This window comes from Salvelinus namaycush, chromosome 3, assembly GCF_016432855.1.
Source record: "Salvelinus namaycush isolate Seneca chromosome 3, SaNama_1.0, whole genome shotgun sequence".
In the NCBI taxonomy this organism is placed as follows: Eukaryota; Metazoa; Chordata; class Actinopteri; order Salmoniformes; family Salmonidae; genus Salvelinus; species Salvelinus namaycush.
In genome coordinates this window covers 4,451,144-4,475,913 of record NC_052309.1, presented here as the reverse complement: position 1 = coordinate 4,475,913, position 24,770 = coordinate 4,451,144, and the positions used below count along the sequence as shown (strand labels likewise).

Genomic DNA, 24,770 nt, shown 5'->3' with positions numbered 1-24,770 from the left:
CTTATGTAGCAGTGAAGGATTTCTGGTGTTGTTGTTGTTGTATATAGATCGTCATTGCTGACTTTTTTTGGTAATTTGTTTGTTTAATACAATACATTTTGTAAATGTTTCCTGTTTATAGGCCTATGCATGATGTATTTATTGCAGAATCACCAATCATATTAAATGTTGATATTTAAATTGACTGTGTAGTATTCATGTGAGATATATATTATTTCTATGGTACTTTTAACATGTATTTTTATTGAGGAAAGAATGAAACAATGTGACATTCAACTCAGAAACATAACATGTAAAAGGAGTTGAAGATATAATGATGATATAGAGATGACTTTGACTGAACAGAATGAATGATGAAATAAACCATGCGCCATAATAAAATCAGAAGTTAAGCTACAACAGAGATAAACACAATTCATTGGTATAATCAAGCTCACATCTAAAATAAAATGTTACAGACATGATCAACATTTTATCTTGGGTTGCACATTACTTCATGGCACTGTTTCCTCTGGTATTGTCCTCTGGTCAAATAAATTGTGACAAACTTTTCCACATAACATGATTGTATTATATACCAAATATTTAAAATAATGCATAAATCAATTAACAAGCATATATGCTACTCAACCTGTTTGTCCCTCTGTTGTCCTCAAGTATTTATGCATGTACAATGTTTTAACTAACATCATACTTAACCAGTTTTGGGTTGTCCCTTTCCCCTCACACATACAGTAAGAACACTAAAGATGGGTTTGATAAAAACAAAACACACAAAACATTCTGAGGAAAACAAAGTACTAGGCTATAGCATATTGCAAGAGCACAGATTTCAGTTTGCCACAAACATAAAGCCACAACAACAAAAAAAGGATGATAGAGCTAGTTGGTTCTATCCCCCAACACCTATAGGGGCATTAGGAGGATAGTAACTCCGCTGCTGTCCCACAGCCAGTGAGACTGCTTGCTGCCCATTGTCCAGCACATGAGGACCAACCCAAGCCAGGTCTGTCATCAGGGGGAAGCTTAAAATGGGAGAGGAATGGGAAAATATATGATGTGTACTGTACATCACAATGCACACTATGTTTTAGGGTAATCACAGGGTGTAAATAGTATCTATTGTTCTTACCCAAGTCCTTGACAAGATTAGGTTCATTAGTTTGGAGAGCTGTGTAGAAGGCTGATTTAATCATTGGTCCTCCTGAGCGTAGAGCCTTGTACAGAACTCTCATTTTTTTCTCACTGGTCTCGGCTGCCTCAATATCCGAATACGTTTCATCTTGGATCATGTCCTCTCCCAGTAGGTCATCTGCTATAGCCATTACCATTGCAGCCCTCTTGATTAGTGCACTCATGTGCTTATCCACAAACACAGCATCTGGGATTTCAGTTGAAAGAGCCACTTAGTACAGTGTACAGAAGAAAGCATCAACTCGTATAGTAATGGTTGCGTAAAAAAATGTATTTGAACAAGCAGTACAGCCTATAGCAAGGATGGCTTTTACCTGCAAGAACATCCTTCGCCCTTTTCCTTTGTTTCTTTTTCTTCTTTTTCTTCTTTTTCTTCTCATCATTCCTGTTGTTCCTTAGTGGAACCTGTTGGTGGGAATCACACAGCCTAAAGGTAAAACTGGTGGGAGATTCTACAACTATTTAAGAGGTGAAACAGAAACAAGATATATCACTAACATCCTAACATCCTCTCCCTAATGTCAATATGCCTTGTCCATTGCTGTTTTGGTTAGTCATTATTGCCTTATTTCATTGTAGAGCCTCTAGCTCTGCTCAATACGCCTTAGCTAACCCTTTAGTTCCACCTCCCACACATGCGGTGACCTCACCTGGTTTAAATTATGTTTCTAGAGACTATATCTCTCTCATCTTCACTCAATGCATAGGTTTACCTCCACTGTATTCACATCCTACCATACCTTTGTCACTACATTATGCCTTGAATCTATTCTACAGTGCCCAGAAACCTGCTCCTTTTACTCTCTGTTTCGAATGTACTAGACGACCAGTTCTTATAGCCTTTAACCGTACCCTTATCCTACTCCTCCTCTGTTCCTCTGGTGATGTAGAGGTTAACCCAGGCCCTGCAGAGCCTAGCTCTACTCCTATTCTCCAGGCGCTCTCATTTGTTGACTTCTGTAACCGTAATAGCCTTGGTTTCATGTATGTTAACATTAGAAGCCTCCTCCTTAAGTTTGTTTTATTCACTGCTTTAGCACACTCTGCCAACCCAGATGTCCTAGCCGTGTCTGAATCCTGGCTTAGGAAGACCACCAAAAACCCTGAAATTTCCATCCCTAACTACAACATTTTCCGACAAAATAGAACTGCCAAAGGGGGCGGAGTTGCAATCTACTGCAGGGACAGCCTGCAGAGTTCTGTCTTACTATCCAGGTCTGTGCCCAAACAATTTGAGCTTCTACTTTTAAAAATCCACCTTTCCAGAAACAAGTCTCTCACCGTTGCCGCTTGCTATAGACCACCTTCTGCCCCCAGCTGTGCCCTGGACACCATATGTGAATTGATTGCCCCACATCTATCTTCAGAGCTCGTGCTGTTAGGTGACCTAAACTGGGACATGCTTAACATCCCGGACATCCTACAATCTAAGCTTGATGGCCTCAATCTCACACAAATTATCAATGAACCTACCAGGTACAACCCCAAATCTGTAAACACGGGCACCCTCGTAGATATCATCCTAACCAACCTGCCCTCTAAATGCACCTCTGCTGTCTTCAACCAGGATCTCAGTGATCACTGCCTCATTGCCTGCGTCCGTAATGGGTCAGCGGTCCAACGACCACCCCTCATCACTGTCAAACGCTCCCTAAAACACTTCAGCGGGCAGGCCTTTCTAATTGACCTGGCCTGGGTATCCTGGAAGGATATTGACCTCATTCCGACAGTAGAGGATGCCTGGTTATGCTTTCCTCACTATCTTAAATAAGCATGCCTCATTCAAACATTTTTGAGCCAGGAACAGATATAGCCCTTGGTTCACTTCAGACCTGACTGCCTTTGACCCACACAAAAACATCCTGTGGCGTACTGCATTAGCATCGAATAGCCCCCACAATATGCAACGTTTCAGGGAAGTTAGGAACCAATATACACAGGCAGTTAGGAAAGCTAAGGCTAGCTTTTTCAAACAGATATTTGCATCCTGTAGCACAAACTCCAAAAAGTTCTGGGACACTAAAGTCCATGGAGAATAAGAGCACATTCTCCCAGCTGCCCACTGCACTGAGGCTAGGAAACACTGTCACCACCGATAAATCCATGATAATTGAGAATTTCAATAAGCATTTTTCTACAGCTGGCCTTGCTTTACACCTGGCTACCCCTAGCCCGGTCAACAGCCCTGTACCCCCCACAGCAACTTGCCCAAGCCTCCCCATTTCTCTTTCACCCAAATCCAGATAGCTGATGTTCTGAAAGAGCTGCAAAATCTGGACCCCTACAAATCAGCCGGGCTAGACAATCTGGACCCTCTCTTTCTAAAATTATCCGCCGAAATTGTTGCAACCCCTATTACTTGCCTGTTCAACCTCTCTTTCATATCGTCTGAGATCCCCAAAGATTGGATAGCTGCCGCGGTCATCCCCCTCTTCAAAGGGGAGACAATCTAGACCCAAATTGCTACAGACCAATATCTATCCTACCCTGCGTTTCTAAGGTCTTCAAAAGCCAAGTTAACAAACAGATCACCGACCATTTCGAATCCCACCGTACCTTCTCCACTACGCAATCTGGTTTCTGAGATGGTCATGGGTGCACCGCAGCCACGCTCAAGGTCCTAAACGATATCATAACCTCCATCGATAAGAGACAAAACTGTGCAGCTGTATTCCTCGACCTGGCCAAGGCTTTCGACTCTGTCAGTCACCACATTCTTATCGGCAGACTCAACAGCCTTGGTTTCTCAAATGACTGCCTTGCCTGGTTCACCAACTCCTTCACAGAAAGAGTTCAGTGTGTCAAATCGGAGGGCCTGTTGTCCGGACCTCTGGCAGTCTCTATGGGGATGCCACAGGGTTCAATTCTTGGGCCGACTCTTTTCTCTTTATACATCAATGATGCTAATGGTTATTCTCTGATCCACCTCTACGCAGACGACACTATTTTGTATACTTCTGGCCCTTCTTTGGACACTGTGTTAACAAACCTCCAGACGAGCTTCAATGCCATACAACTCTCCTTCCGTGGCCTCCAACAGCTCTTAAATGCAAGTAAAACTAAATGTATGCTCTTCAACCGATCGCTGCCCACACCTGCCCGCCGGTACAGCATCACTACTCTGGACGGTTCTGATTTAGAATATGTGGCCTACAAATACCTAGGTGTCTGGTTAGACTGTAAACTCTCCTTCCAGACTCATATTAAACATCTCCAATCCAAAATTAAATCTAGAATCAGCATCCTATTTCACAAACAAAGCATCCTTCACTCATGCTGCCAAACATACCCTTGTAAAACTGACTATCCTACCGATCCTTGACTTCGGCGATGTCATTTACAAAATAGCCTCCAACACTCTACTCAACAAATTGGATGTAGTCTATCACAGTGCCATCCGTTTTGTCACCAAGCCCCATATACTACCCACCACTGCGACCTGTACGCTCTTGTTGGCTAGCCCTCGCTTCATATTCGTCGCCAAACCCACTGGCTCCATGTCATCTATAAGTCTTTGATAGCTTTGCTAGCTCACAGCTCACTGGTCACCATAGCACCACCCACCCGTAGCACGTGCTCCAGCAGGTATATCTCACTGGTCACCCCCAAAGTCAATTCCTCATTTGGCTGCCTTTCCTTCCAGTTCTCTGCTGCCTGGATGACTGGAACAAACTGCAAAAATCACTGAAGCTGGAGACTCATATCTCCCTCACTAATTTAAGCACCAGCTGTCAACGCAGCTCGCAGATCAATGCACCTGTACATAGCCCATCTGTAAATAGCCCAACCAACTACCTCCTCCCCATACTGTTATTTATTTTGCTCCTTTGCACCCCAGTATCTCTACTTGCACATTCATCTTCTGCACATCTATCACTCCAGTGTTTAATTGCTATATTGTAATTATCTTGCTACTATGGTCTATTTATTGCCTTACCTCCCTTATCCTACCTCATTTGCACACACTGTATATAGACATTTTCTATTGTATTATTGACTGCATGATTGCATGTTTGTTTATTCCATGTGTAACTCTGTGTTGTTGTTTGTGTTGTTGCAGTTGTAAATGAGAACTTGTTCTCAACTAGCCTACCTGATTTAATAAAGGGGAGATAAAATAAAGAAATGACAAATGGTTTTCACCATTATTTATGGCTACCATAGCTATGGATGACAATGGCATGACAATGCTCCCATCCACAGGGCACGAGTGGTTACTGAATGGTTTGATGAGCATGAAAACGATGTGAGCCATAAGCCACGTCCGTTTCAGTCACCAGATCTCAAACCAATTGAACACTTATGGGAGATTCTGGAGCGGCGCCTGAGTCTACGTTTTCTACCACTATCAACAAAACACCAATTTATGGAATTTTGTGTGTGAAAATGGTGTTGGATTCCACCAATAGAGTTCCAGACACTTGTAGAATCTATGCCAAGCTGTCCTATTTAGACACTTTATGTTGGTGTTACCTTTATTTTGGTAGTTACCTGCTCAGATGTCATTTCCTTCCCCGAGGTGTCTTCTAGGAGACTAAAATGATAAAAAAAAAAAAAGTTCTGTAAGTAATTGAACTCAGAATAAATACTAAATAAATAAATAAAAGACCAGTAAGCTAATTGTAAAGGCAATTCATTCAGACTCTTTATAGAGGACAACACAGACATACTTAAGAATACATAATCATAATGGTATAAATGCCACTGTCTAGTCACTTTCCATCAACTCTGAAAAACAAAAACCACAACATCATAGTTTACTTGGACTTTTGACAGCTTAGGGCAAAATTCAGTCTGTATTTCGGAAGATCAGTGTTATAGCGCGATTTAAAAGTAAAGACAATTTCAGAAAACTAGCTTTAAAACTGCAGCATTTTCTCTCATCCTCATGGCAAACTTTGTAGAATAGCAGGGAATCAGTTCAGGGATTCTTCAAAGTCGGGACAATACTTGTCCGGGAGGGAAACTTTATTTTTATAGTAATAAAAAAAAAAATCCTTGCAGTATTTGAGTTATAAATTACGTTTTGGTGGGGCCTACCAAATGGCATCACTACAGACCCGGGTTCGATCCTGTATCACAAACGGCCGTGATCGGGTGTCCCATAGGGCGGCGCACAATTGGCCCGGCATCGTCCGGGTTCGGGGGGGTTTCGCCGTGGGGGCTTTACTTGGCTCATCTGGCTCTTGTGGCGGGCCGGGTGCCTGCAGGCTGACCTCGGTCGTCAGTTGAACGATGTTTCCTCCGACACATTGGTGTGGCTGGTTTCCGGGTGTTAAGAAGCGCGGTTTGGCGGGTCATGTTTCGGAGAACACATGACTTGACCTCCGCCTCCCGAGCCCTTTGGGGAGTTGCAGCGATGAGACAAGATCGAAATTGTGGGTCAAATAAAATACAATACAAAATTATTCATCATTCTAAGGGCTCCCATTTTGGCTGTAGTGTTTCCATGCGCATGGCCGAGAGCGCGTTCTTTTTGTTAATCTCCAGTAAAGACAATAACGATTCTCAGTCTTATATTTAATTGTTTATTTGCGTATTAGGGTACCTAAGGATTGATTATAAACGTTGATTGACTTGTTTGGATAAGTTTATTGGTAACGTTTGGGATTCATTTTGACCGATGGAAACCGAGTGGATTATTGACTGAAGCGCGCCAGCTAAACTGAGTTTTTATGGATATAAAAAATTTATTTAGCAAAAAAAAGGACCATTTGTAATGTAACTGAGACCTTTTGGAGTGCCAATAGAAGAAGCTCTTCAAAGGTAAGGCATGAATTATATCTTTATTTCTGACTTGTGTCCCCACCTGCCTGGTTGAAAATGATTGCTATGCATTTGTGTGCTGGGCGCTGTCCTCAGATAATCGCATGGTTTCCTTTCGCCGTAAAGCCTTTTTGAAATCTGACACCGCGGCTGGATTAACAAGAAGTTAAGCTTTATTTTGACATATTGCATGTGTATTTTCAAGATTGTTAAATATTTACAATTCTGTAGTTTGAATTTGGCTCCCTACACTTTCACTGGATGTTGGTCAGGTGGGACGCTACCGTCCCACCCATCCTAGAGAAGTTTTAAAGCGCGGCTCATCAGTGTTATGGATTGAAGCTACTTTGTTTCGGACTTTCTAATGTATGGTTTTATGTGGAGCAGTGAGTCTTTACCATTTCTCATCTTCAACATCTGTGATGGGTTTACCCATCATTTTTTCATAGGCGCTCTTCACTATCTCATAGTGCTCAGATATATCTGTAACAAAGAAAATACATTATTTTTTTTTGTTTTTGTTTTTCTAACCTTACCCTAACACTTACTTTAACCACTCACTAACATGATTTTCCTTCCTTTACTACTACTACTGGTATGTCATTGACATTTGGTATTGTAATTGACATTTTCAGCTGGAAATTATACATGTATAACCTGGAATATTATATATGTATTTGAAGCAAACAGACAGCATCCAATCCAAAATGTGATGGAAACAAGTGTATTTGATTTACCTGGGAGGGGTAGCTCATTGTGGAGTGACTGCTTCATAGCTTCTTTTAGTTTAGACCTTATTTCCTGCACAATGTATTCCTAATGGAAGTAAAAAGGAGACGTAATAAACATTTTCTTCCGTTTTTTTTAAAGAAGATCAGAATTCCAAGGACCTTTTGTGTTTTATAATTTTGACAATACTGGGGTCCTGCCACAAACATATTTTTATATCCTTATGACATTGTGTGTACATTTTCATTAAACATATAATTTAACAGCTGATCACATACACCTACACACTTGCTAAACCAAACCATGTAACAAATTCCAATAGTGTGTTTTCATTCAAATAATTGTGTTTTCTCTGAGACAATCTCTATTTTGGCATGTTCCACGTCATGTTTGTCCGACATCTAGGAAGATGTTAAGGGATGGTTCACCCAAATTACAAAATTACATATTAGTCTCCTTACCTTGTAAGCAGTCTATGGGCAAGGCATGACAGCAATCCATGCATTTGTTTTAATTACCACTGGCCACTGTTTCAATGCTAAAGTTTTTTGCATTCGTGGCACGATGTTAGTCAATGGTACCAATATTAGCGTTTTCGGTCTTCCTGTCCAAATCATCCCAAAGTATCTAAAAATTGATTGTGTAACTTAATGAAGTTACTTATAGATGATTCAGACTTCAAGTGTGCAAATTTAAATTTGTCCCTCAGTTATAAAGGGAAACTGGATGCAAAAACTATAGAGTACATTCCAATACAGAGTTTTGTGAGATTTGTGTAACTGAGGTCATCACGACTTCCGCCGATGTCGGCTCCTCTCCTTGTTCGGGCGGCGATCGACGTCAAAGGGCTTTCTAGCCATCGCCGCTCCATTTTTCATATGCCCATTTGTCTTGTCCCATACACACCTGGTTTTCATTTCCCCAATCAATCTACTTGCATTTAACCCTCTGTTCTCTATCATGTATTTATGTGTTATTGTGGTGTTTTATTACGCGCTTTACTTTTGTTATGTTCCGTGTTTTGAGTACGTTTGATTTATGTAGTGCTCTCGTGTTTTTGGAACGAAAATAAAAGTGCGCCTGTTAACATTACTCTGCTCTCCTGTACTCTGCTCTCCTGCACCTGACTTCGCCTCTAGTACACCCCTTGACAGAATTACACAACTCTATTGAGTCAGCAGGAGCAGGTAGCCCGGTTAGAGGAGTCGAGGAGCGCATCCAGGAACATTCGGCCATGTTACAACATCTTGGTGCCATGATGGATCGCGTTGTCCAGACCATGGACCGCTGGGAGAGACAGGAAGTTTCTCCAGTGTCTCGACCAGTACAACCGTGGTTGTTTCCACCCGTTCCATCCGGAGAGAATTCCAGTGGGATGCGTCTCTCCCTTCCCAGGGAGTATGATGGAACAGCAGCACAGAGCCAGGGATTCCTGTTACAACTGGACCTCTACCTGGCCACTGTGCACCCAGCTCCCTCGGGAAGGGAGAGAGTGGCTGCCCTCGTCTCCTGCCTCACAGGAAGAGCGATGGAGTGGGCAAACGCCGTGTGGAGAGAAGGAGACACGGCGTCAGACCACTTTGAGGAGTTCACCCGTCGCTTCAGGGCCGTCTTCGACCATCCACCCAAGGGCAGAGCGGCGGGGGAAAGGCTCTTCCATTTGAGGCAGGGGACGAGGAGCGCCCAGGACTTCGCCCTGGAAATCCGGACCTTGGCCGCCGGAGCAGGCTTGAAAGACAGGGCCTTCATTGACCACTATCGATGCAGCCTATGAGAGGACGTCCGACGTGAGCTGGCCTGCAGGGATGCCACCATTTCCTTTGACCAACTGGTGGATTTGTCCATCTGGTTGGATAACCTGCTGTTCACCTGCGGATGTCCAGAGGGGGCTCTGACGGTTCCATCTTCCAGCACCCCCGCTCCGGTGCCCATGGAGTTAGGAGGGGCTGCTCATAGGGAGACTGGAGGAGGAGCCATCACGTGTGCCATCTGTGGCCGCAGAGGACACACTGCCGGTCGGTGCCGTGTTGGTTCCTCTGGGTCGAGGCAACAGGCAGGGCACTCTGGCGTCACCCCAGGTGAGTTTGCACCACACTCATCCAGAGTCCTCTGTTGATCAACTGTTTGTGCCTGTTTGTTTCCCTGAGTTTTCCCCACATTCCCAGCATAAGGCGCCCGTCGATTCAGGCGCAGCTGGGAATTCTATCGACAGAGCATTAGCCATTAGGTTAGGGATCCCCATTTTTCCTATTGTTAGACACTTCCAGGTACATGCTCTAGATAGTCGACCATTAGGGTCTGGGCTAATCAGGGAGGCCACCATCTCCTTGGCCATGGTTATGCAGAGGAATCATGAGGAGAGAATCGGTCTCTTCCTCATTGACTCTCATGCGTTTCCTGTGGTACTAGGCCTTCCCTGGTTGGCTCTGCATAACCCCACTATTTCCTGGCAACAGAGGGATCTCACGGGGTGTTCGCGAGAGTGCTCAGGGAGGTGTGTAGGGGTTTCCGTTGGTGCTACCACGGTGGAAAGTCCAGACCAAGTCTCCACCGTGCACATCCCCCCAGAATATGCCAATTTGGATCTCGCCTTCTGTAAAAAGAAGGCAAATCAATTACCACCTCATTGACGGGAGGATTGTGCGATAAATCTCCTGGCAGACGCTGCGCTTCCCAGGAGTCACGTGTATCCCCTGTCGCAAGCGGAGACGGTGGCTATGGATACATATGTCTCTGAATCCCTGCGTCAGGGGTATATTCGGTCCTCTACTTCACCCGCCTCGTGTTTCTTTTTTGTGAAGAAGGATGGAGGTTTACACCCGTGCATTGACTATAGAGGTCTCAATCAAATTACTGTGAGGTACAGTTACCCGCTACCTCTTATCACCACGGCGATTGAGTCAATGCATGGGGCGCTCTTCTTCACAAAACTGGATCTCAGGAGTGCGTATAACCTGGTGGGTATCCGGGAGGGAGACGAGTGGAAGACAGCGTTCAGTACCACCACAGGGCATTATGAGTACCTCGTCATGCCGTACGGGTTGATGAATGCTCCATCAGTTTTCCAATCCTTTTGTAGACAAGATTTTCAGGGACCTGCATGGGCAGGGTGTAGTGGTGTATATCGATGACATTCTGATATATTCCGCTACACGCACCGAACATGTGTCCTTGGTGCGCAAGGTACTTGGACGACTGTTGGAGCATGACCTGTATGTCAAGGCTGAGAAATGCCTGTTCTTTCAGCAGGCCATCTCCTTCCTAGGGTATCGCATTTCCACATCAGGGGTGGAGATGGAGAGTGAACGCATTGCAGCCATGCGTAATTGGCCGACTCCCACCACGGTAAAGGATGTGCAGCGATTTTTAGGGTTGCCAATTACTACCGGAGATTTATCCGGGGTTTTGGCCAGGTTGCTGCGCCCATTACATCACTGCTGAAGGGGGGGTCCTGTAAGGTTGCAGGGGTTGGCTGAGGCGGACAAGGCTTTTGGGCAGCTAAGAGCTCTGTTTACTTCGGCTCCCGTGCTGGCCCATCCGGATCCCTCTTTGCATTCATAGTGGAGGTGGACGCGTCCGAGGCTGGGATAGGAGCCGTGCTCTCACAGCACTGGAGCACGCCACCAAAACTCCGCCCCTGTGCTTTCTTCTCGAAGAAGCTCAGCCCAGCGGAGTGTAACTATGATGTGGGGGACCGGGAGTTGTTGGCTGTGGTTGAAGGCGTGGAGACATTGGCTTGAGGGGGCTAAACACCCTTTCCTCATCTGGACTGACCCCCGCAACCTGGAGTACATCCGGGCAGCGAGGAGACTGAATCCTCATCAGGCAAGGTGGGCCATGTTCTTTACCCATTTTGTGTTTACCCTATCCTACAGACCAGGTTCCCAGAATAAGAAGGCAGACTCACTGTCCCGGCTGTATGACACAGAGGAGCGGCCCATGGATCAGACTCCCATACTCCCGGCCTCCTGCCTGTTAGCGCCGGTCGTGTGGGAGCTGGATGCGAACATTGACCAGGCGTTGCGTAAAGTGCCCGCTCCCCTTCAGTGTCCCGTTGGGCACATGTACGTTCTGTCTGCTGTCCGTGACCAGTTTATCTATTGGGCCCACACGTGTCCCTCCTCTGGTCATCCGGGGGATCGGTTGGACGGTGCGCTGTCTGACTGGGAAGTACTGGTGGCCCACTTTGGCTAAGGACGTGAGGGTTTATGTCTCCTCCTGCTCGGTGTGTGCCCAGTGTAAGGCTCAGAGACACCTGCCCAGAGTTAAGTTACATCCCTTACCCGTTCCACAACGACCTTGGTCACATCTGTCAGTGGATTTTCTAACAGATCTTCCACTTTCACAGGGAAACACTACGATCCTGGTCGTTGTGGATCGTTTTTCTAAGTCCTGTCGTCTCCCCCTCTCTGCCCGGTCTTCCTACGGCCCTACACACTGCGGAAGCCCTATTCACTCACGTCTTCTGGCACTACGGGGTGCCTGAGGATATAGTGTCGGATCGGGGTCCCCAGTTCACGTGGAGCGTTCATGGAACGTCTGGGGGTCTCGATCAGCCTTACCTCAGGTTTTCACCCCGAGAGTAACGGGAAGGTAGAGAGAGTCAACCAGGAGTTGGGCAGGTTTCTGCGGTTCTATTGCCAGGACCGGCCAGGGGAGTGGGCAGCGTTCGTGCCCTGGGCCGAGATGGCACAGAACTCGCTTTGCCACTCCTCCATTAACCTCTCCCCCTTTCAGTGCGTATTGGGGTACCAGCCGGTTCTGGCACCGTGGCATCAGGGTCAGACCGAGACTCCTGTGGTGGACGACTGGTTTAGGCGCGAGGAGGAGACATGGGAGGCCGCCCGTGTCCATCTCCAGCGAGCCGTGCGTCGCCAGAAAACCAGCGCGGTCCGTCACCGCAGTGAGACGGGTCTGGCTCTCGACCCGTAACCTGCCCCTCCGCCTGCCCTGCTGAAAGCTGGGTCCGCGGTTTGTGGGGCCATTTAAAGTCCTGAGGAGGGTGAACGAGGTATGTTACAGATTACAGCTTCCCTCTGATTATCGTATTAACCCATCGTTCCATGTGTCTCTCCTCAGGCCGGTGGTTGCTGGTCCGCTCCAGGAATCTGAGGTGCGGGAGGTCCCTCCGCCCCCTTTGGACATCGAGGGGGCCCCGGCGTACATCGTTCGTTCCATCCTGGATTCGAGGCTTCGAGTGGGGGGCCTTCAGTACCTTGTGGAGTGGGAGGGGTACGGGCCAGAGGAGATGTGCTGGGTTCCGGTTGCAGATGTTCTGGATCCTGAACTACTGTGGGAGTTTCACCGTCGCCGGCCGGATCGCCCTGCGCCTCGTCCTCAAGGCCGGTGTGCCGCTGGAGCCGCGCGTCAAGGGGGGGGGGGTCATGTCACGACTTCCGCCGAAGTTGGATCCTCTCCTTGTTCGTGCGGCGATCAACGTCACCAGCTTTCTAGCCATCGCCGCTCCATTTTTCATATGTCCATTTGTCTTGTCTTATACACGTCTGGTTTTCATTTCCCCAATCAATCTACTTGAATTTAACCCTCTGTTTCCCATCATGTATTTGTGTGTAATTGTTTCATGTTATTGTGGTGTTTTACATTTACATTTAAGTCATTTAGCAGACGCTCTTATCCAGAGCGACTTACAAATTGGTGCATTCACCTTATGACATCCAGTGGAACAGCCACTTTACAATAGTGCATCTAAATCTTTTAAGGGGGGGGGGGGGGGGGGGGGGGGTCAGAAGGATTACTTTATCCTATCCTAGGTATTCCTTAAAGAGGTGGGGTTTCAGGTGTCTCCGGAAGGTGGTGATTGACTCCGCTGTCCTGGCGTCGTGAGGGAGTTTGTTCCACCATTGGGGTGCCAGAGCAGCGAACAGTTTTGACTGGGCTGAGCGGGAACTGTACTTCCTCAGTGGTAGGGAGGCGAGCAGGCCAGAGGTGGATGAACGCAGTGCCCTTGTTTGGGTGTAGGGATCAGAGCCTGAAGCTACTGAGGTGCCGTTCCCCTCACAGCTCCGTAGGCAAGCACCATGGTCTTGTAGCGGATGCGAGCTTCAACTGGAAGCCAGTGGAGAGAGCGGAGGAGCGGGGTGACGTGAGAGAACTTGGGAAGGTTGAACACCAGACGGGCTGCGGCGTTCTGGATGAGTTGTAGGGGTTTAATGGCACAGGCAGGGAGCCCAGCCAACAGCGAGTTGCAGTAATCCAGACGGGAGATGACAAGTGCCTGGATTAGGACCTGCGCCGCTTCCTGTGTGAGGCAGGGTCGTACTCTGCGGATGTTGTAGAGCATGAACCTACAGGAACGGGCCACCGCCTTGATGTTAGTTGAGAACGACAGGGTGTTGTCCAGGATCACGCCAAGGTTCTTAGCGCTCTGGGAGGAGGACACAATGGAGTTGTCAACCGTGATGGCGAGATCATGGAACGGGCAGTCCTTCCCCGGGAGGAAGAGCAGCTCCGTCTTGCCGAGGTTCAGCTTGAGGTGGTGATCCGTCATCCACACTGATATGTCTGCCAGACATGCAGAGATGCGATTCGCCACCTGGTTTTATTACGCGCTTTACTTTTTATGTTCCGTGTTTTGAGTACGTTTGATTTATGTAGTGCTCTCGTGTTTTTGGAACGAAAATAAAAGTGCGCCTGTTTACATTACTCTGCTCTCCTGCACCTGACTTCGCCTCTAGTACACCCCTTGACAACATTTACATTAGGGTTGGATTTGGATTAAAATAATGCCAACCTGATACTCTAACACAGGATTGTTTATGCCTAGGGATAATTATCTGTACGAAAAAACAGCTGCGTTGATTCACTCTATCCAATCATAGCAGCAAACCGTGAGAGAGAACTGCCCATTATGCAGCACCTCGGACTTGTTAACATTGGCGATGTCTTGTCTTATGTTGAAAGAACACGTATCCCCTAAGTCCTTTATGGAGAGGCCACTTGCTGATGTGTTTGATAGTGATCACTCCAGTCTGCCACTGTTTTGGACAAAATTAGAATTGAGACGATGCGCACTTGCATACCAACTGCCACTTGTCAATATTTCACAATTCTAAACCCATTCGCGAGCACCTTGTGTCCCCTGCGGCCTGTTCTGTAACATGATTCGCTATGAAACTCTTACGTGAACTGAACTCTGTTACATTACCTGTTTTCAAAAGTCAAATCAAATTTTAAATGCAGGTGAGCTGGTTCTACTCTTTTTGGGAATTATCTGGTGTTTTGTGGTAAACTGAGTGTGTCGAGCATAAGACCTATGGTGCCCATATTAATACTTCAATAATTGAATTGGAACAGTGACATAAGTGTCCTACGCTGAGCTTGGTTAGGAGCGTCAGCATCTTCCCCTTAGCATCGTGGAACATGGTGCTCTTTGATGACTCAATGTGACTCTCGAGAATGTCCTGCATTCTCTTTAGGGATCCTTTCCCATGTACATTTGAAGCCTCTAAAAATCAGAAAAAAAAGTTTACAAAGTAAGTTATATAAAATTATGGTTATGAGGTCACTGGGTCACTGCTATCCAATGATTGTTAAAGGCATAGTTCAGCCAATTGACATACAGTATTTAGTGATTTTTCCTTACTTTGACAGCAGTCTATGGACCTTGTAACTGCAATCCACACTTTTGGTTTTGTTAAACTATCAACGGCCAAAAAACTATTTAAGCATTTTTCAGACATAAAACCAATCTCAACCATTTAGCATGTTTAAAATATGATGCCCAAATCATAATTTGCTGGCAGTGGCTTGTTGAACAGAACTAAAGTGTGGATTGCAGTCACTCCTTGTGCACAGATTGTTTCAGGGTTAAGGAAAACATTTCTAAATTTGTGGAACTATTGTTTTATGATTGCTATTGACATGCATATTAAAGGTAATTATAGTGACAGTATGATAGTGACAGACTGACCTGTATAGGAGGGGAGCATGGAGGTCATGATTGACTTGACGAGCGAAGAGTAAATTTCCTTCTTCCTCTGGACGATCTCATGTTTAAGATCTGCCTTCAATTTGTGTTCCTTTTTGACACCAGAAAAAATACTATTATGAATATTAGTCTTCTTAACATTACACTTTACTTGACCGCCATTATTGGAAGGTCAGAAATAATTACACTGGTGGCAAGCAGAGCATAGCACAGTACATCCAAGGGTGTCATTAAGGGGGGGGGGGGGGGAAACATTAATGATTCATGCCTAAATATAGCTAGCTAGATAGCTTGCTAGCTACAGGTAGCTGCCTACCGTGGACTCACTCGGCCAGAGCAGTAATTATTAACATGATGATGAGCTACCACTACCAGCTATTGCTAGCTAATTAGCTATTATAACTGTATTCCCCAATATTTGCGTGATATTTGTTAGCTAGCTAGACTAAAATTAAAACCTAACATGTAGCCTACCTATCCATACTGTAGATGCTACGACTACTACTGCTGTAGACAGATCCCAACATGTGTCTACTACTTGAAGCAGACCTAGGCAGTTGTTTTGGAGCAGCAGCAGCATAACTGGACCATTTTTTAATTGTAAAGTTAGGCACATGATAACTTAGACACACTAAAATATGTATTATATTTGATATGTATACTATAGATGTTTTGTATGGTAACCTTTGTAGGAGCGAACATTAAACCTAAAATTCCCTTTGTTTACTCACTTCCTAGTGCCTAGAGAGCCCCAGGTAGGCAGAATCTCAGCAGAAAGCTATCAGACAGACTCTGATGCAAAGAGCAGGAAGAGGATTTAAAGAGTAGCAGCAGTGCCAGTGAAGGAGTGACAGAAGAGATTGAACACCAAGTAATAAGGGAAAGGAAGTGTATGGACAGATTCAAAGTGAGGAAGATGAGGTTTTAGAGGATCCAGCACTGTGGCCAGAGAAAGTACAAGACCATGAAAGAGAAGCTATTGTTTCCAGACTAGCCAACAGGTGTGGTGAGGAGACAGAACTGTATAAAATCATGCACCCAGACCCAGAAGGCAAGCCATTCCCCAACTATTTACAGTATAGTAAGTCAGCAAACGGAAGAGAAAAGGTGCAGAGAGACTGGCTTCATTATAGTAAGAGTGTAAATGCATTATATTGCATTCCATGTGTTCTTTTTTCTCATGAGCAAAGTAAACTATCACCCAGTTTTCTGATTAGTAAGGATGTCTATAATATATCATCAGTGAAATGGCAGAGAAAGTATGACAAACTGCCAGAGCATGAGGATGGTGTGTCTCACAAGAACTGTTACTGGAAAAGGAAAAATCTGCAGCATACTGTTACAACAGCTACAGGTATAGACAGTCAGCTGCAGAAACAAATCCGGTCAGAAATGTATAAAAACAGAGACTTCTAGAAAGGATTGTGGATGTGACACTGTACTTAGCATCTAGGAATCTGCCATTCTGGGGGAAAATCACTCAATCTTGATGATGTGCATAATGTACATTACCTAGGCTTACTTGAACTGTTGTCAAATTATGACCCGCTATTACGTGAGCACTTACAGAAAGTCAGGGACAAACAGAAAGGAGCACGACTGACTCATTACCTCAGCCCTGAGAGACAAAACGAGTTCATAGGAATATGTGGTCAAAGGGTTTTGAAAACAATACTTGATGAAAGAGAAGATGCAATCTACTACTTGGTTATATGTGATGCAACACCAGACATTTCCCACAATGAGCAAAATGTATTATTGGTGAGATATGTACACAAAGATAAAGTTCAGGGAACAGGTGAATGGGAAAAAAATTACAATTTTCTTGAATTTAAAGACTTTGCTAGAAAGACAGGCAGTGGCATTTCTGTAATGATTTTGAGTGCATTGGAAGGGCATGGTATTGACATAGCAGATTGCCGTGGTCAAGGCTATGATAATGGTGCAAATATGTCAGGGAAAGTGAAGGGAGTTCAAGCACACATACTGCAAAAGAATCCACGGGTCACATATTCACCTTGTGCCTCCCATACTCTTAATCTTGTGGGTGTACATGCAGCTCAGTCGTACCCAAAAATATCAACCTTGTTTTGGCTGAATAAATCGTCTTTACAATCTGTTCATTGCCAGCCCAGAGTGATGGGCCATTCTCAAGGAAAAGACTGGCTGCTGTCTTAACCGCCTTTCAGACGCGATGGAGTGCGCGTATTGCTGTGGTCCGACCAGTGGCAACTCATTTACCGTCTATCATCAAGGCCCTAGACATGCTTCTTGCTACCTGCAGCCTGACAAACAAAGACAAATCTGAGGCAAAAGGTCTGAAAAGCTACTTCATGTCTTTCAAGGCAATCTTCCTGCTCACTTTCTGGGTAAAAGTTTTGCAGTGCATTGAGAATAGAAGCATAATTCTTCAGTCAGGAAATATTTCTCTGGACACTGAAGCAGCTCACATTAAGACACTACAGGAAGAAATACAGGCTCTGCGTAATCAATGGGACGCTCTTCTGGCAGAATCCTCCATGGTGGCAAATGAAATGGGTGGAACTACTCAGTTTCACAGTGAACAGATGAGCCGCCAGAAAAAAAGAAAACATTTCCCTGATGAGAGTGAAGATGACATAGCTAAGGAACAGACACTGGATTTCGCAACACAGTGTTTTATGTGGCTCTGGATAGTATAATCAGTCATTTGGACATGCGGTTCCACACAATTGCAGCTATATGCGAGGAGTTTTCACCAATACTTACATTTAGGAAAATGATTGAAAACCAAATGTGTGTATCTTGCCACAAATTGAAAAACAAGTACTCCAAAGATCTCACAGATGGATTTGAAAATGAAGTGCGACATCTAAAGACGATATATGGTGCCCCTTTTTCAGATGGCCTTTCTCCTGTAGAGCTCCTAAATGCCATCCACAAGAAGCAGCTACAGAGCATTTTTGGAGAGATGTGCATTGCACTGCGAATCTCCTGTACAATGCCTGTAACAGTTGCTGGAGGTGAACATGCCTTCAGTAAGCTGAAACTTATAAAGAACTATCTGAGATTTACAAATACCAAGACAGGTTCAACAGCCTTGCCATCCTTTCAATTGAAAACCAGTTAGCTAGAAAATTAAACTTTAAAAGACATTATAAATGAATTTGCTCACAAGAAGGCTCGACGCTGGGCTCTTGGTGCAGTGTAAGCTCTGAGTTTTGTTTACAGGGAACAAGCACAAGGACAAATGTCTAAACCTGTTCTACCCAAGCCTGCCCGGGGATGGGAAAAATACTGTTTGAGTATTTTCTGCTATGGTTTTTGTCCTGTTGAACTTACTCAGGAATGCCCACATAATGTATTGACATTACAGTTGCAGTTTCACTGATGCTTGTTCTCTCTAGGTACCACATTTATGCCTGCAGTCCACATAGTTCAGGAATTTTTTTAATGTATTATTATTTAGGCATATATTTAGAAATTATGCATAGGGCAGAAGAGGGTTAGCCTTGTTTATAAGAGTTGGTCAGAAAATATTTATCATTGGTCATTTCTTAATTAAAACTGACTATACCATATATTTAAAAAATAAGTCACCAATTGTGTTGTTATTTATAATAAAGCATCATAACAATCTCATGACACAGACAGCTTTTGTTAACATTAGGAACCAAAAATGTTTGCAATACCGTTAATATACAATTGAAGTCGGAAGTTTAAATACACGTCGGTTGGAGTCATTAAAACCCCTTTTTTTAAACACTCCACAAATATCTTGTTAACAAACTATAGTTTTGGCAAGTCTGTTAGGACATCTACTTTGTGCATGACACAAGTAATCTTTCCAACAATTGTTAAACACAGATTATTTCACGTATAATTCACTGAATCACAATTCCAGTGGGTCAGAAGTGTACATACACTAAGTTGACTGTGCCTTTAAACAGCTTTGAAAATTCCCCAAAATGATGTCATGGCTTTAGAAGCTTCTGATAGGCTAATTGACATAATTTGAGTCAATTGGAGGTGTACCTGTGGACGTATTTCAAGGCCTACCTACATCATGGGAAAATCCAAATAAATCAGCCAAGACCTCAGAAAAAAAATTGTAGACCTCCACAAGTCTGGTTCATCCTTGGGAGAAATTTCCATACGCCTGAAGGTACCACGTTCATCTGTACAAACAATAGTATGCAAGTATAAACACCATGGGACCACGCAGCCATCATACCACTCAGGAAGGAGAAGCGTTCTGTCTCCTAGAGAGTAACGTACTTTGGGCGAAAAGTGCAAATCAATCCCAGAACAACAGCAAAGGACCTTGTGAAGATGCTGGAGGAAACAGGTACAAAAGTATCTATATCCACAGTAAAATTAGTCCTATATCGACATAACCTGAAAGGCCGCTCAGAAAGGAATAAGCCAATGCTCGAAAACCGCCATAAAAAAGCCAGACTATGGTTTGCAATTGCACATGGGGACAAAGATCGTACTTTTTGGAGAAATGTCCTCTGGTCTGATGAAACAAATAGAACTGTTTGGCCATATTGACCATCGTTATGTTTGGAGGAAGAAGGGGGAGGCTTGCAAGCCGAAGAACACCATCCCAACCGTAAAGCACAGTGGTGGCAGCATCATGTTGTGGGGGTGCTTTGCTGCAGGAGGGTCTGGTGCACTTCACAAAATAGATAGCACCATGAGGAATGATAATTATGTGGATATATTGAAGCAACATCTCAAGACATCAGTCAGGAAGTTAAAGCTTGGTCGCAAATGGGTCTTCCAAATCGACAATGATCCCAAGCATTCTTCCAAAGTTGTGGCAAAATGGACAACAGAATCAAGGTTTTGGAGTGGCCATCAGAAAGCCCTGACCTCAATCCTATAGAAAATGTGTGGGCAGAACTGAAAAAATGTGTGCGAGCAAGGAGGCCTACAAACCTGACTCAGTTACACAAGCTCTGTCAGGAGGAATGGGACAAAATTCACCCAACCTATTGTGGGAAGCTTGTGGAAGGCTACCCGAAATGTTTGACCCAAGTTAAACAATTTAAAGGCAATGCTACCAAATACTAATTGAGTGTTTGTAAACTTCTGACCCACTGGGAATGTGATGAAAGAAATTAAAGCTGAAATAAATCATTCTCTCTACTATTATTCTGACATTTCACATTCTTAAAATAAAGTGGTGATCCTAACTGACCTAAAACAGGGAATTTTTACTAGGATTAAATGTCAGGAATTGTGAAAAACTGAGTTTAATTGTACTTGGCTACGGTATGTAAACTTCCGACTAACTGTAGGCAAAGGATGAAGGTGGAAACTAGAATCTGTACAATTGTAGTATAGAGCAGCAGAAGCTTATAGATAGTACATTTAATAACACATATTGTTCAGTACGTTATTTTAACCTGAAACATTCTGATTTCTATGTTAGGGTCCCAATAGTTTTTTCTTCTTCAATGGGCCCCAAAATTCTGACAACGCCCCTGGTACCATCTATGATACAATTTCACAGTTAACTACCAACCAAATGTACATAACACAGTTGTATTTCCACAAACCTCAGTTTTGAGGAATGCCAGCCGAGGAAACATGGTTTCTTCATCATGGCGCTCTAAGAGGATGCTGAAATTATCAATCTTTGCAGAGATAGATTTCTGAGATTTCCTAGAAGACATGATGATAACCGTGTTATTCAAGTGGTGGATCTTTGCCCCAATAAATGTGTCTGTAAGGCACGTAGAACATAACTTACTTGAATGTTTTTGAAAACATATTTTTAATGGCATCAGCACAGAGAGCTACTCAGAGAAGCATTCATGTTTGTTTTTACTCCATTTGTTGACCTGCAGAACCCCTGGCCATTGCATACAGCTCTCAGCGTCTGGTGGTACCCCCCTCCTCCTTTTCCTTTCTGAAAAAACATAAAACTATCATCATTTTGTCAGATTGGAGTTTTCCTTATTTCATCTTGTTCTAAGAGCAGCTCTTTCCTCCATGGAAAAAACAAATGTGATTGGCTAAGGTTTGGCAAGAAATGCATTCCAAGTAATTCCAATTAAGTTTAGAGTTAGGGGTTGGGGTGGGATACGAACCAGGGACCTTAAATGAGCTTTCATCCAACCAATCACATTTGTTCGAATCAAATTTTACTTGGCACATGCTTCGTAAACAACAGGTGTAGACTAAAAGTGAAATGTTTTCAATACAGAGAGAGAAAAAATAAATAGAAACATAATAACACAAGTAATAGATTAATGATAACTTTGCTATATACGCAGGGTACCAGGACCAAGTCAATGTGCAAGGTAATTGAGGTAGATATGTACATATAGGTTGGGATAAAGTCACTAGGCTACAGGATAGATAATAAACAGTAGCAGCAGCGTATGTTATGAGTCAAAAGAGTTAGTGCAAAAAGGGTCAATGCAGATAGTCCAGCTAGCTATTGGTTAACTATTTACCTATTTAGCAGACTAACAGTGTAACGTTCGTCTAAGTCGTCCTCCTCCTCAGACGAGGAGAGGCGAGAAGGATCTGAGGACCAATTCGCAGCGAGGTATGCAGACATAATGAATTTATTAAAGGAAAGACGAAACACGAAGAACACTTGAATAGATTACAAAATAACAAACGACGTAGACTGACCTGAACATAAGAACTTACATATAGACGAAGAACGCATGAAACAGGAACAGACTACCTAAAACGAACGAACAAACGAAAGTCCCGTGTGGTAGACACAGACACAGGAACAATCACCCACAAACAAACAGTGAGAACAGCCTACCTTAATATGGTTCTCAATCAGAGGAAACGTCAAACACCTGCCTCTAATTGAGAACCATATCAGGCAACACATTAACCCAACATAGAAACACATAACATAGACTACCCACCCCAACTCACGCCCTGACCAACTAAACACATACAAAAACAACAGAAAACAGGTCAGGAACGTGACAAACAGTCTAGCACACTATTGACCTTGAGAAAGAGCTGCGTTTATAACAAGGTTTAATAAATTACACTCAAACAAGATTGAATAAACAGTGCTCAGATCAGTGGAGACTCCATCATTGAGCACCACACTTTAGGTAAAAAAGGTTTTTGGAGGCTTGCCTGTTTTGTTTGTTATTTTGGCATTAATACGTGTCACATATCAATTTGCAAACAATGTAAAAACATTTAATTGAGTTAATAAAGCCGCATACAAACATGGTCTCTTTTTTGCTTTCTTGAGTAAGGCAGCTCCAAATGCAGATGTTTTAGCCTAGCTCAGTGCTTTCTGTGGTGGTGGGGCTAGACAGCAGACAATAAAGAGCGTTGCACCTGATTGGCTCATTTTTCAGTCATGATTGGTTCAATTTTCTGTCACTCATGGGACAGTACGTCATCCCCAATTCTAAGGTTAGAGCTCGAAAATGTTAGCCCCTTGTAACGCTCCTCCTCTTCGTCTGATGAAGAGTAGTCAAGATCGGACCAAGGTGCAGCGTGGTAAAGTGTTCATTATAAATTTAATGAAATACGAAACACTCTACAAAACGACAAACGAACAGTTCTGCAAGGTGACATACAATAAACAGAAAACAACTACCCACAAACACAGGTGCAAACAGGCTACCTAAGTATGATTCTCAATCAGAGACAACGATCGACAGCTGCCTCTGATTGGGAACCACACCAGGCCAAACACATAGAAATACAAAACACGGACAACATAGAACACAGGACATAGAATGCCCACCCCAACTCACGCCCTGACCAACCAAAATAGAGACATAAAAAGGATCTCTAAGGTCAGGGCGTGACACCCCATGGCTTCTGCCATGGAGTTATATTAGAAGTGCCCATCCAAGAGGCTCAAGGTCATTGGCCACAGATAAAAAGGTTCTAACTTGGTGGTGCGCAAATAGCCTATAACCTGTTTTAGAGAAATGTAATCATCGAAAATTGTAAGAGCTTTCATTGTCTGTTTATATGCCCCATTTATTATCCTATGGTTCTGACGTGTACAGGGAGAACACTGTAAGAACGGCCCATGTTCTGAATTCTGTCACTGTACATGTGCTGAACAAATAGTTATATTGACTACGTCCGTCGTTGAGTTCTCATTATTGTCTTAAATCGAAATTATGGATTGCTTCTTATCCGCTTGTCGCCCCCTTATGCTATAGTTTCTACATCTCAATTGTCAGTAGAAACCACATTTGTTTAAGCAAGTCTGCCATATCAGCTATATTTTATGTGTAGTGGCTTTGCTTGCATGCATCCCACTTTTTTGTTTGTTTGCCCCACCAAGATGTACATGCTAAAATCGCCACTCGCTCAGATCAAAATTGAATAAGTAAAATTCCACTGAACCCTGCTAGAAACCTTATGGCCCAGCCTAAGGTATCATTGACTTACTGGTGCTATCACTTCCTCCTTGGCTCTTGTCACACATGTCTTCTCTGACTCTAGCACTCCGGCTGAAAGGCACTTGTCAAACTCCATGTGAATGTCTGACATGAACTGGTCAATGTTCTGGAGCTCATCTTCCAGCCTTTGTTCTAGAAGCTTGTGCAATTTTTTTTTTCGGTCTCCATCTTAAACACAACAGAGAACAACCAATCCGTAAATATATTGAGATGGATGAAGGGTACATTCATTTAAAAAAAGGCTAATGCATTAAAGGCAATACCGATTTGGTGATCCCATGGTTTACCACGTGGACCATGGAGAGGATCCCATAGGCTCCAATCACATAGTCTCTCATCACTTTTTCTGACCGTTGGTCATTCAGGCTTTTCAGCAGAGCTCTCAGCTCAGGTATCTCTGAAAATGAGATGCATTTTGTCCTTTTTCTGTTAATGTACAATAATCTTTAGGTCAACAATCATTGTATGAGCAAAGAAAGCTGTTGTTAGATTCATATTCAGGTTGAGTATATTACTTTAGAACAATTTATAATAACAGCCCCAACTCCAATAGATTAGGAAAGAGATGGTATTTGCAAACTGTGCCGGTTTTACTTTCGGTCTTGTTTAACATTTTAAACCTTTACCATACCCTGACACTTACCCTAATACATATTCATTATACAGTACCTAACCTTTCAAGGTTCTTGTGTCCTAGAAGTCATTTGCATAAGTTTGCCAAAAAAACA

General features: G+C 43.8%; 1 protein-coding gene across 2 annotated transcripts; it reads right to left on the bottom strand.

The window, feature by feature from the left end:
• Positions 1-244: 244 nt before the first annotated feature.
• LOC120044867 lies at positions 245-21,407 on the bottom strand. 2 transcript variants are annotated; one of them, XM_038989561.1, is made up of 10 exons: positions 21,378-21,407; positions 21,184-21,289; positions 15,620-15,728; positions 15,021-15,154; positions 7,698-7,776; positions 7,359-7,443; positions 5,668-5,728; positions 1,509-1,599; positions 1,133-1,381; positions 245-1,025 (listed from the first exon to the last, which is right to left on the bottom strand). In XM_038989561.1, the coding sequence occupies exons 1-10, from the start codon at positions 21,395-21,397 to the stop codon at positions 1,015-1,017; spliced, it is 945 nt and encodes a 314-aa protein (XP_038845489.1). In that variant the 5' UTR covers positions 21,398-21,407; the 3' UTR covers positions 245-1,014. The 2 variants fall into 2 exon arrangements, with proteins under 2 accessions (XP_038845489.1, XP_038845490.1); XM_038989562.1 differs by having other exon boundaries at positions 5,686-5,728.
• Positions 21,408-24,770: the final 3,363 nt, after the last annotated feature.